This window comes from Diospyros lotus, chromosome 2 (assembly GCF_014633365.1).
Source record: "Diospyros lotus cultivar Yz01 chromosome 2, ASM1463336v1, whole genome shotgun sequence".
NCBI lineage: Eukaryota > Viridiplantae > Streptophyta > Magnoliopsida > Ericales > Ebenaceae > Diospyros > Diospyros lotus.
The window spans coordinates 29,886,037-29,899,307 of record NC_068339.1 but is presented as its reverse complement, the minus strand read 5'-3'; the positions used below and the strand labels follow the sequence as shown (position 1 = coordinate 29,899,307).

Genomic DNA, 13,271 nt, shown 5'->3' with positions numbered 1-13,271 from the left:
GCAAGCTGAATCTCATCCTTCTAAGCTCTCCTTACCTCAATCCAAGAGGTTTGTACATCCATTTGGTAAGGCATTTTATTGTGTTCAATTTGTTGGGTTGCAAAAGATAAGATTTATTTATCTTGTTAAGGTTTGTAAGATTTGAGTTTAGTCTTAAAACTCATTGTGGTGTAAGGTTTGAGTTGAGCCTCAAAACTCAGTGTGTTAAGGTTTGAGTTGAGTCATATAAAACTCATTGTGTACAAGGTTTTAGAGTGAACTGTGGTAAAACCCTTGTTGTAATTGATCACTAGTAAAAGTGATTGTGTTTAAAAATCCTTCAAGTTGGTAAGCTTGAAGGTAGTGAACTAAGTGGGGTGCCGAACCACTATAAATCTCGTGTGTGCTTGCTTTATTATTTTACTTGCCTATTCTCACTGTTCAAGCTTTCAAAAGAATCATTTTTAAAAGCTAAAAGTTTCGAAATAAGCAAACTAGAGAGGAAGGTTTTGAAACATATATAATAGGTTTCGAAACATACTTAATAGAAACGTTAATTTCGAAATATACTCCTTCATATTTCGAAACATAGTATTCTGTAAGGAATAGATTTTTAAATTATCGAAGAATTTACCCTAATCTCAATTCACCCCCCCTCTTGGGATATAATTGCCATCATTTGGAATTAACATAGTTTTTGTATTGCATATGGATATTGGAAATGGGTCCTCTAAGGTGATTTTGATGTTTATTTCTATTACCTTATTTGTGTTTTTGAAAATCGGTTAAACCTTTGCATTGATACACCAATAGTTAATGTTTCCTTTCAAGTAGGTGTGTTCCACTTAGTCATGACTAAGTGGGGTAGTCATGGCCGAGTGGTGGTTCTATCATTTGGCTTTTCTTCCTTTGTTTGATGATATTCCTTCTCTTCTCGATTTTGTTAAGGGTTAGAAGTTGTCAAGGCCTTGTGATTGCCATACAAGATCGAGTGAAGGGTACCCCACTCGGTCATGAGCTAGTGGGGTACGCTCGCTCCACTTAGTCATAGCCGAATGGTAGGGATTCCATAGATTTTTGTCTTCTTTTTTGCTTGATTTACTCAATGGTGCTTTGTTTTGTAGGTTGTTCTTCATAAATGGACCAAGGAGACGTCTTCATCACAAGTCTTCAACCATCCATGACCAAGTGGGGGAGGCCTTGGCGTATTCTTTGATTTGGTTTTGCCTTTCCATGGTTCATTTTGTCTTAGATAGTTGATTTCAACATATTTGTGTATATATTTGACACAAGTACCTATTTATAGATTCTGACCCAGATCTACCACTTGGTTTTGCTTCTAAATTGTCTATTGTTTACGGGGGATATCAAACCGCATTGTTTTGTGTTATTGTGAGCCGCGATTTGCTTGCTGCTTCTACTGTGGGTCATTGCTGTCAACTCATCCGTGATCCGTCTAGTCTGGAAAAAGCTGCCCATCAAGAAGCAATCCAATTGCGTTCTGGCTTCCATGTTTATTTTGCCCTTTGTTGTAATCTTTGTAATATTAGAGGCAAGTCGCGCCATTGAAGTAGCTTCAGACAGTTGTGAAGCTTGGAATTCCAAATATTATGCCATAGGAAGGGTATAGGAAGGATAGGAGGAATGGATTGTAGAGAAGGTTATATATGTTGCCTTTGTGGAGAAGAATTTTGCATTGGGGTCCGCCAGGTACCGAGAGACCGACTATCAAACTGACGATACAGATTTCCTTTGTAATTTGCCGTAAAACACAGGAGCGGGATATATCCCCATTACAATTTTTCAGAAATTCTTTTGGTGTTTAGAATGTCTGCTTTCTTGGTTTTTCCTTCTGCCTTTAGTAAGCATGCAGATGGGAGATGGTTGGGGAAGGCTTGAAACTAGAGTCAAAACTTAGGGAACGCTTGCGGGCGGGGATGGAATTAAGAGGACTACGTGTCTGTGTCTCAGAGGTGATAAGCCTAGATTTAGCCAACAATTAATCATAAAAGATTTAGCAGGACGAAGAGATAGATTACAAGGAGAATACGTAATTAATAAAAGACGATAGCGAGTAGGCAACCAACCTACTACAGTTTAACTTCCCCTCTAACTTCCAACAATCCTTTCTTTCATGGCCCCACAGTCCATGGCTTCCTTTCCACTATTCATTGAGACCATTATGCCCCCTTAATATCAGCCCTAATTTCATATCTGTTTCTTTGTATGTGAAGTTTGGATCACGGCTAGCTAGTCTAGCAAATATTAACCAATCAAAGAATTAATCTTTTGTTATTTAAGTATCGCTTGCCTATGTTTTTGAGCTTGATATGGCTATGAAATTGGTTGGCAGTTTTGTGCTTATAAAACTGATCATAGTTAACCATATAGCTAAGTTTGAAAAAAAAAAAAACAGTGATATCCTTTAGTTATACAGACCGGGGCAACTAAATTAATTAATACTTGTATTGAGTAAAACGTCCAATACATATTAATTATTAAATTAATGTACAAGCACAAAAATCATGCCATGGAGTTGAAATTGTTAATCAAGCCAAGCCAAAGGACATTATGGTAATTGACCATTTGAAAAGGGCACCTGAACCAGGAGAGGTGCCTTATAAAGATACCAAGGAAGGATGGTGGCTTTTCATTGTCTCTCCATTCCATCTTGCGTTAGCACTAAGTTTGGGAACAAACATAGAAGATGACGAGCCATTTTCGCGGTTATGGTAATCTTATGAAGATCATGTTCATCATCTTCTTCTTGCTCCTTGGAAATCCGGCTGTAGCCGGACGGGAGAATCCGTCGGTGGAACTGTTCACAAGAGATGAGTTGGTGAAAATGGCTGGATATGGAGAGGAGAAGCTCTCCACTGTCCTCATATCCGGCTCCGTTCTTTGTCGGCCGACGAGTTGTTCTGACGATAGACCACCTACTAATCCTCAAGCCGTCTCAGGTGCGTATGTACTTAGTTTTTCTTTTTCAGACACAAATCAAATTTGAATCTTCTTAATATAACTTCTTTGAGATTAGTTTGAACAGCAATTTTACTATATTAGCTTAATAATTAATTGTGTAATTTTTCTAAATCTTCTCCCACCTGCTTATTTAAGCTCATTATCTGTTTAGAACCCAACAAAATCTGTGTCCAAATAGATTTCTTTTATGAATATATATGGACCTTAACTATATGAGCTTCAACTCAAATGAAAAGGTAATGAAAATAATATATATATATATATATATATATACGTGCAAGGATGCTCTCTAACTAATGCCTTGCCTGACCATATATATCTGCTCGACTGGGCGCAAACACATTAAGGATTGCTCGAAGAGAATGACCATGCTGCAAGTGATCTCCTGATGTCATGCATGCATGTAGAGAATCCTTTTAAGCGATAATTATTTGGAGGTTGGTTTAGTTCCAAGCGACTGAAATTTAGAAGTAAACGTTCCCGGAAGGAATAATTTCTAGCTGCCGAGTTCCCATCTAATTTACTTGAAAGCCACGGAAAGGAAATTCAAATAATATTTCTAAGTTCGGTAACGTCGTACTTGTTCAGCCGTTTCTTCTCTTCTCCGTTTCCAGAAAAAAAAAAGTATAGGTAAACAACCAGATATTATAACCAGTTGATAATATTGATTAATTAGTTAATACAGGTATCGATAAGCCTAGCTTTGGATGAGCCTAGGTTTAATTTGATATACACAATTAACCAGCCACAAGCCTTGAATCCCATTCAGGCAAAAAATTAGACCCTCTTTTTCTTGCCTTATTCGTGGGGGTCTTTTCGATTAAGAACAATGTTCTACCTTAAGAACAAAAACTTTGTAAAAAGTTTCTAGAGACAGATGATCGACTGGTCTTCATGCCATATACTTTGATTTCAAATTAGAACTTACATTACTATTCTCTTCTAATTGCAAAACATTACCCCACATCATTTTTACAAAATTTTCTAGATAAAGTTTTTGTTTTGTAAAAGTTTTATTTCCTTGGTGTCAAATATATCATGTGGACTAGATGTCATTTACTTACAAAAATTCAGTTTTTGTGGAATAATTCGCAAAATTTTGATCATACAAACAAACTACATAATATATATCTCTAAAAGAGTTGAATCTAAAAAGCAAAAAAAAAAATAGAAGAGAATCACTAGGCATGCACAACCAATATATATATATATCCCCGGGCGCCCCTTCACAGATAGTGATATATCGACGGAGTTTGTACACCCTACATGCAGGAGCTTTGGTAGCTATCTCATGCCATACGAGTGGGAAAACAAGCAAATCAAATTGGGTAGAATCCACCACTGACGAATTTGGAGATTTCCTGATTGATCTTCCTTCCCACCTCCATGCAATCCCAAGCTTGGACAAACGATGCTTAGTCAAACTTCTACGGCTGCCAAAGAACTCATCCTGCAGCCCCCCTGCTGCTTTTACTGGCACTCATGCAGGACTCAAACTGTCGTCAGTTGGAAATGGTGTCCGAACTTATACCGCTGAAAGTTTATATTTGACAAAACCTTCCCGACGATGCGCGAACGCAGAAAATACTGAAGGAAAAGGTGCCCTGCTCGAAACCTTCTTGAACTGAGGAACCCATGAATGAAATGGGCGCAGCTCGTGATTTTGGATGGCGCTTTGGTCACAGAAATTTGAGTTGATGCGTGGTTGCCTTTCGAAGTACTGCTGTAAAAATGAAAATAAGTGATATTATTAGAGTAAGAGATGTAAATCATAAAGCTATAATACATGAAAACCTTCCAGCAATGACTGCCACTACATGCATGTATATATATGCTCCATTTAGTCGCTGTTTTAGTAATATATACACACACTGAATCAATGCTGGAAGTAATTTATTCCGGGTCTACGGAGAAAAATGATAAATAAATAACAAACGAGACGATGCAAGGAAAGCCGAATACCAAAAAGGACCTTAATTTGGCTGTGACTGAATCCACAACTGCATGTAACCTGTATTTTTTGCCTTGCAGTTTTCGGTTTTTACTAAAGCCAAGCTCTACTCTAGACTATAAGAAATAAACAATTTAGCGACGGAGAAATATATAATTTAGTGACGGAATTAATGATGAGACAAAATCCGTCACTATTTAGTGACGGATTAGCGACGGATTTCTGTCGCTAATTTTTTGCAACAGATTTACAATGCCTTTTTCCGTCACTAAATTTGTTTGAATTTAGCGAAGGGATACACTTCACAAAAAAAGAAAAAAAAATAAATTTTAAAAAATAAAAACTTTAATGATGGAAATTTTCATCGCTAAAAAAATTAAAAAAATAAAATAAAATTTAAATATTTAGCTATAGAAAACTTCAGTAGCTAAAAAAATGGAAAACAATAAACTAAAAACTAAAAAACATTAGTGACGAAAAACGTTGTCGCAAAAAATAAGAAAATATAAAATTAAAAATAAAAACTTTAGCGACGAATTTATTCCTTCTGTAACGACCTGCCTCCCGGAGCCTCCGCACGCATAGAGGATTCGTGAGAGGATCATTACTAAAATGATACCGAACAATAATGCAACTACAACTCATATACAACCCTTATTAAAATCGTAATCTTTTTTTTTTTATTTAACATCTCATAATCGTTTTTACATAACCAGTCACCACTTGGGCCCACCTAGGCTTACATAACATAGGTTAATCTCAAAAACATAACCATTAATCTTAACATAGGCACAACAACACCCAAGATCTAGTTTCGGGAGAGCTCTGCACTTGCTACCATGACACGACGGCCTGGACTCAAACCCCGCTGAACGCACTTACGATCTCAGGATATGCTGACCTGGAATGATGTAAAACAAACATGAGTCGCGAGACTCAACAAGTTCATGAAAGGAAGGCTAAGGGTTTAGGGTATGACTCTTCTCATAACACCCCATACAATTCATGTCAATGCAATCACGCCATGTCATAATCCATACATACCTTACTTCTACATGCATAGCATAAAATTAACTGTACATAATGAACCAGGGGCCCACATAAGTCACACATTGGCACCCAGGTTCCACATACAAACCTGTTGCAGCCTAACATAGGTTACCATTTTATCATTATCTTAGACCAGCCTTTTCCTGACATGGTCGGCTTTTCCTGACATTCAACATTTGCCTTTTCTTGTTACTCGTTACATACTTTTCTTGATACCCATCATATTCTCATGTATTCTTTATGTCATACATCATATAATCATATACTTCCGCGATCTTGGTCTTCCCTCGGGCCAACCCTGAGCTAATATCTAAGCTGAGCCGAAGCTCACATGAGTCGGTACTCCCGACACCTGGCACGGTACTCCCGTTCAGAATAACAGTAACAATAAAATCATGCAATGCAACACATAGGAAATGCAATGGCCTTTGTAGCATAAACTTGATGACAAGGCCCCCATAAACCAAGTATCAGGCCCTGCTACGCCTCACATAGGAATACACACATACAGCATGCTCTAAATGCATATGTTCACCTAGGATACCCAAATTGGCTCTTAGACCAACCGAATCATGTAAATGCTCATACATCCCATCACACACAAAGCATGTCCCCACGCGAATGCAACCCAGCCCCTTGTAGCACACACATTATGAAACGCACAAACCAATGCGGGAATCTAGAGTACCAGCTCTTCTGGCCGTCTAGCGCTTATCGTAACAACTGATGACTGGTGCCCATACATCCAGCCATCAACTGCCACGACCCACGGTCGACAATCAGTGACTATGTACCCATACCCTTAAACACACTTTCTGACACTATTAACTTTATATCTTCCCAACTTAACTTTACATAACATTTCTCTATAACTCATAACCCTTCATGTACATAACCGCATAACATCGTAATACCATTCTCATTACTTTTCATTCACATAAAGCCATCTCAACATACGTAATAAATTATTAATAAAACCCTATTAAACCATAAACAACTTTTCTAAGAACCTAGCCCAACGGGTACGACATCATTCCTAAGGAAAGCGGAGCGATACGAAGCTCCGTGACGGTTGAAATGAAAGACACCATGACGCCATTGCTTAGCTCATTCCATTAATAATAAACTCATTAATAAAATAAAAGTCATTAAATAGTTACCACGTGGATTATTGTTATTGATGCGTGGAACCGAGTTAAGGTGAGGGAGGGTTTAGAGTATAAGAAACCTCGAAGACTTTCACGGGAAATAAATTACGCGATGAGAGGGTTAGAAGTTTGCCTAAAATCGGCTGCTTTCGGCCTCTCTTGAGCTCCCGATGCAAATTAAGACATTTCTTAGCAAATAACATAACCGAAACTTAAATTAATTAATTTTGATCACGTAAAATTTATAACTTAAACATATCACGCTTATACTAATTTTTACCTATGTACCTGATCACTTTCTCTGCTGAAAAATTCCAAAATTCCTTTATTTTTCTCTTATTTTCTTCATTTTCTTTTATTTTATTTTTTTCTTTCTTTTCTTTTCTCTTCTTTCCTTCCTTTTCTTTTCTTCACTTCTTTCTCTTGTTCATTGTCTTCTCCCTGCCTCCCCTGCGCACGCCCTGGTTCATCTTTTCTTTTCCTTTCCTTCTTTTCTTTTTCTTTTCTTTCTTCTTCTTCTTCTTCTTCTTCTTCTTCTCTTCTTCCTCCCGCGCACAGCCACCTCGGCGCACCAGCATCGCCGCTACTGCTTGCTCGGCTGCCATGGCCGAGCTTCACTCAGCCAGTCTCTCTCCCTCACTCGATCTCGATCTCTCCCTCCGTAGGCCAACACCGTTCTCAGCCTTCTCTCTCAATCTCTCGGCTGCTCACTGCTCTCTCTCTCTCCAAGTTCTCATTCTCCTTCTCCTCTGCTTCACTCATTTTTATTTCCATTTACTGTTTCAAGCTTGGCTTCCAAGCCATTCACGAGCACCACATAAATATACATATATATCATTAATTTTATTTTATTTAAATTAATTTGATTTACTCTATTATCATTATAATTGTATTGTTATCTTTATTATCATTGACAATATATATATGTGTATTTATATATTAATTCATTAGTTTTAAGTTAAGTTAATTTCCTTTACACATTTATTATTATTATGATTATATTATTATCTCAACTATCATTATTATTATTATCTCTTTTATTAGTATTATTATTATTATTATTTGATTACCTTAAATCCTCAAACACCGAAACTTAATAATTATTTTCATCTCCAAAATTTTTGGAATATTACACCTTCGCTAAAAAAGTAAAAAACTAAAGTAAAAATAAAAACTTTAGCGACGGATTTATTATGCGGCCAAAAAAGATAAAAAATAAAAAAAATTAAAAACTTTAGAGATGAATTTATTCGGTCTCTAAAAAGGGAAAAAATAAAAACTTTAGCGATGAAATAAATCTGTCGCAAAAAAGGAAAAAAATTAAAAATTTAGCGACGGATTTATTCCGTCACTAAAAAAAAAAATAAAAACTTTAGCAACGGAATAAATCCATCACTAAAAAATAAATAAATAATAAAAACTTTAGCGACGGAATAAATCCGTTGTTAAAAAAATATAAAAATTAAAACTTTAGCAATAGAATAAATCTGCCACCAAAAAAATAAATAAATTAAAAAATTTGTAATTTTAGACATTAATTTTTACACTTTAAAAAATGTGTAAAAATTTATAAAATGTGAAATTCAGACTTTAATTTCATATTTTAATAACTAAATTTATATTTTTGACTCAATTTAATTAAATATATTTTTTAATTGTGATAATTGAAACTTTTCGTTATTTTGATTATATCTATGTACTTGTATTTATCTTTTTTTTATACATTAAAATAAAGTGGTTAAATTAAATTAAAAATACAGATATAAAAATAAATTTAACTTAAAAATATAAATAAATAAGTGTAATTAAAAAAATAAAAAATTCAAATGACTGTACAAAAAAAACGTAATAATAGGTAAATAAAAATCTAGATGTGCCCTATATACGCATACATTTTTTAAAGATATTAATCTTCATTATTGAGTATTATGTAATATAAAAAAATAACGTTTTAATGACGAAAAATTCCATCGCTAAAACATAAAAATCCATCGCTAAAAAATTTAGCGACGGATTTAGTGACGAGTACTTTTTCGTCGCTAAAAAGGGCGTTGTTGAAATTTAGCGACGGGATTAGCAACGAGATTATTTTAGCGACAGAATCAATGGCAGGGGTTGTACCTGTCGCTAATCAACGACGGAATTCAACGCATGCCAGGCCTAGCCACCGCTCATGTGCGTCACATGGCCCGCTCTTCTACTCGCCACGTGGTAGCACTGAGATAATACTCTCAGTCATTATCTCATGCTCTCAACCAGATTCGAACTCCCAACCTCTCTTAACCAAGTTTCGCGCGCAAGTCAACCGATCTAGAAGCCTTCTTGTTCATTGATATATATAAAATATATTTATACTATTCTCTTTTAAATATTTCAGAATTATATTTATACACCAAAATTTCTTAAACTTATTTAATGATATTAATTTTAATATTTAATGTTAGTAAAGGGAAATGAATATTAATATATATTTTATTTTATTATTAATTTAAATAAAACTTTATTAATTATAATATTAGCAATGAAAAATTATGTTTTTATTTTTATTTTGATTTTAATTTTAATATATTTAAAAATTTATTAATTTAATTTTTACTAATATTAATGTTAGTAAAAATTATTGTGATATGTTTAAATGTAAATTTTTTTTATTTTTTAGTGACGGGTTGACCTCGTCGCTAAATTTAATTCTTTATTTAATTTGTTTTTATTTTTTTGCGACGGGGTTGACCCGTCGCTAAATGTGAATGTTCTTATTTAATTTTTTTTTTTATATTTTAGCGACGGGGTTGACCCTATAGCTAAATTAAAATTTTTTTATTTAATTTTTTTAAATTTTTAGTTACGAAAAATACCTCGTCACTAAATTTTAATTTTTTTATTTTTTTCTTTTTTAACGACGGGATTGACCCGTCACTAAATTTAATTTTTTATTTAATTCTTTTTTTATTTTTTAGTGACGGGGTTAATCCGTCGCTAAATTTGAATTTTTTATTTAATTTTCTTTATATTCTAGTGACAAGGTTAACCCTGTCGCTAAATTAAAATTTTTTTATTTAATTTTTTTAATTTTTAGCGACTGAAAATATCTTGTCACTAAATTTTAATTTTTTATTTATTTTTTTTTTACTTTTTAGCGATGGGGTTACTTCCATCGCTAAAAAATAAAAAAAATTAAATAAAAAAATTTAAATTCGTTAAAAAATAAAAAAATTAAAATTTAACGACGGGTGATAAAAAATAAAAAAAATTAAATAACAAATTAAAATTTTCCTGTAGCTAAAAAATATAAAAAATTAAATAAAAAATTCAAATTCACTAAAAAATAAAAAAAATAAATAAAAAAATTCAAATTTAGCGACGAGTTAGCCCCGTCACTAAAAAATAAAAAATAAATAAAAAAAACTTAAAATTTAGCGACGGGGTCAACCCCGTGGCTAAAAAATAAAAATAAATAAATAAAAAATTAAAATTTAGAGACAAGGTTACTCCGGTCACTAAAAAATAAAAAAAATTAAATAAAAAAAATTCAAAATTGTTAAAATAGAAAAAAATTAAATAAAAAAATTAAAATTTATCGATTGGATTTCCGTCGCGAATTCTATCGCTAAATTTAGTGACAGGTATTCCGTCGCTAAATTAAAAAATATTTATAAAATTAGCGACGAAAATTCCATTGCTATCCGTCACTAATTAACGACGGAACAATTCCGTCGCTAAATAAGATTTTTCTTGTAGTGACGTTATCTTTTAGCGGATACCCATCTTTTTAAATGAATAATGATGTGGCACCAACTGAAATTACTAGAATACCCCTACGCGCTGATAGTCTCACCTGCCACGCGGATCACCTGAGAGACCGACACGTGGCAAGTCAACACTTCGGAGCGGAGCCAGGGAAATCCAAGCCGAACCGCAAGACCCGTTCCAACCTGACCGGGATTCTCGGGGGTCGTGCTCGCTCATCTCGGGCACCCCAAAACAGGTTCACCTATAAAAGACAAGGACTCTCGCCAGGTATATTCAAGCTCTACAGCTCTCTCATTTACTACTACTTGCATTTACTCTACTGATTTGAGCGTCAGAGTCCACCCCGGGGGATCCAAGCCCCGGCCCTCCATTGTCTTGCAGGTCCTACACCCGAGGTCCGACATCCCTAAGTCCGAGGTTCCATTCCTGAGGTCCAGTTGCAGAGGTGGCACGTGGTGGTCGGTCCCAAAAACCATCATCATTTGGCGCCCACCGTGGGGCCGACGTCCAAACTCGCTAGCCTCTTCATTCCCTACCTCACGCTTCGGACTTCAACTCCTCACCTCAGACCTCGGTCTTTCCACGAGTGTCAAACGACTTTCACTCCTTACTATAACTAACTACATGGCTCCCCGAAGAGACGTGGCTCGTAGCTAGGTCGGAGCCAATCTAGAGGCCCCACAGCAAGGGGAAAATCCACCACATCCAGCCAATCCAATGCCGGAGGACCGACTCACCAGGTTGGAAAACCAGGTCCAACAGCTAACTGAGTTGTTGATTGGTTATCTACACCAGGCTGAACAACATCGTTCGCATGTGCCCTCTCAGCGAGCGGAGCATCAATCACCTCCTCCTGCTCGAGAGCCTCGTCAATCCCGCCAGACGGGCCAAGAAATCCACTCCTCCGAGGCGGCAGGATCCACTTCTGCCCCCTCGCGAGAAAGAGGGACTTCGCAGGAGAGGTGATTGCGTTTCCTAGAGAAGCAAGTCCAGGAACTCAAGAAGGGAAAGGAAGAGTTGCTCCACCTCGGCTCTAACCAACCCTTGAGTAAGGGTATCATGGCGGAGGTTCCACCGGAAAGGTTTCGTATCCCCTCCATCAAGCTCTATGATGGAAGCACAGATCCCTATGATCACGTCGAGCTTTTCTCCTCTCACATGCTGGTGCAATCGGGGTCGGACGCGATGTGGTGCCGGGCATTTTCAGCTACTTTGGGAGGACATGCCCGGACCTGGTACTCCTGCCTTCCCCATCGTTCCATCAATAGCTGGGAAGAGCTGAAGACTTGTTTCCTAGCCCATTACGCTCCCTTAAAGCGCCACCGGAAGTCTTTCATGGCTCTGGTGAACATCAAGCAAAATCAGGGTGAATCCCTAAGGGATTTCGTGGCTAGGTTCAATGAGGAGGCGTTGAGCATTGACGAGTTTGATCAACGGATCGCCATGGTGGCTCTCCAGAATGGCTTGAGGGCTGGACCATTCGCTCAGTCCTTGGCTAAGACTCCACCTCGTACTTTCACAGAAGCCCTTACACGGGCTAATAAGTACATCAATGCGGAAGAGGTGATGAAGGTGAAGAGGGCTGAACAGCCTGATAAGAAGGAAAGAGAGAAGGAGAAGAAAAAGCCGATGGTGGAACAGAAGACGGACTACCCCCCCTCCCGAGCTCCAGATCGCTCGGGTTTTGGGGGTGCATGGGGAAGCCCGGTGAGTTACACTCCCCTCAACGCCAGTCGAGCAGAGATTTTACTAGCATTAGAGGATAAGGATTATCTGCGGCGTCCTCCACCGTTGAGGTCTCCACCCAACACTCGAAGTAAAAAGAAATATTGTCGTTTTCATCGCGACCATGGTCATGTTACAGAGGACTGCATCCAGTTAAAAGAAGAGATTCAGGAGCTTATCAACCGGGGTTACCTCCAAGATTTCGTTGACCAAGAAGGCATGAGTTCGGGTAGAGTTGAGTCCAAGTCAGATAATAGGAGGTCTCCCACTCGGGATCGCTTCTGAGAGCGAAGTTGGACACCGTCCTGGAGAGAATGAAAACAGCGCACTGGGGGTGAATGAGCTCCAAGACCTATCGTAAATTCGAAAGGCTGCATTACTATGTACTATAACCGATGAGTCCATGCTAAGAGTTTCATGCCATGAGATTTGGTATTGCAACGGTTCGACTTGAGTCATCCTCGAGACGCGAATAAACTAACTCCGAATTGGGAAGGACCGTACCAGGTGATAGAATCCTTAAGTCCGAGGGCATATCGACTAGAAGACATGGGAAGCAAGTCCTTGAAGCGTACCTGGAATGTCCAAAACTTAAGGAAGTTTTTTCAATGAGGAGGGGAATTCCTCGAACCTCTTTGTACTCTTTCTTTTACGACTAATGGCAAGACTTCGGATTCTCTCCATCT

The 13,271-nt window shown here is 37.1% G+C and overlaps 2 protein-coding genes across 2 annotated transcripts; both read left to right on the top strand.

The window, feature by feature from the left end:
- Window positions 1-2,646: 2,646 nt before the first annotated feature.
- On the top strand, window positions 2,647-4,765 carry LOC127794068 (uncharacterized). Its single transcript, XM_052324954.1, has 2 exons — window positions 2,647-2,939; window positions 4,234-4,765. The coding sequence occupies exons 1-2, from the start codon at window positions 2,687-2,689 to the stop codon at window positions 4,587-4,589; spliced, it is 609 nt and encodes a 202-aa protein (XP_052180914.1). The 5' UTR covers window positions 2,647-2,686; the 3' UTR covers window positions 4,590-4,765.
- A 6,812-nt stretch (window positions 4,766-11,577) lies between these two features.
- Window positions 11,578-12,870, top strand: LOC127794764 (uncharacterized). The gene is made up of 2 exons (XM_052326010.1): window positions 11,578-11,822; window positions 12,129-12,870. The coding sequence occupies exons 1-2, from the start codon at window positions 11,578-11,580 to the stop codon at window positions 12,868-12,870; spliced, it is 987 nt and encodes a 328-aa protein (XP_052181970.1).
- The last annotated feature ends 401 nt before the right edge of the window (window positions 12,871-13,271 follow it).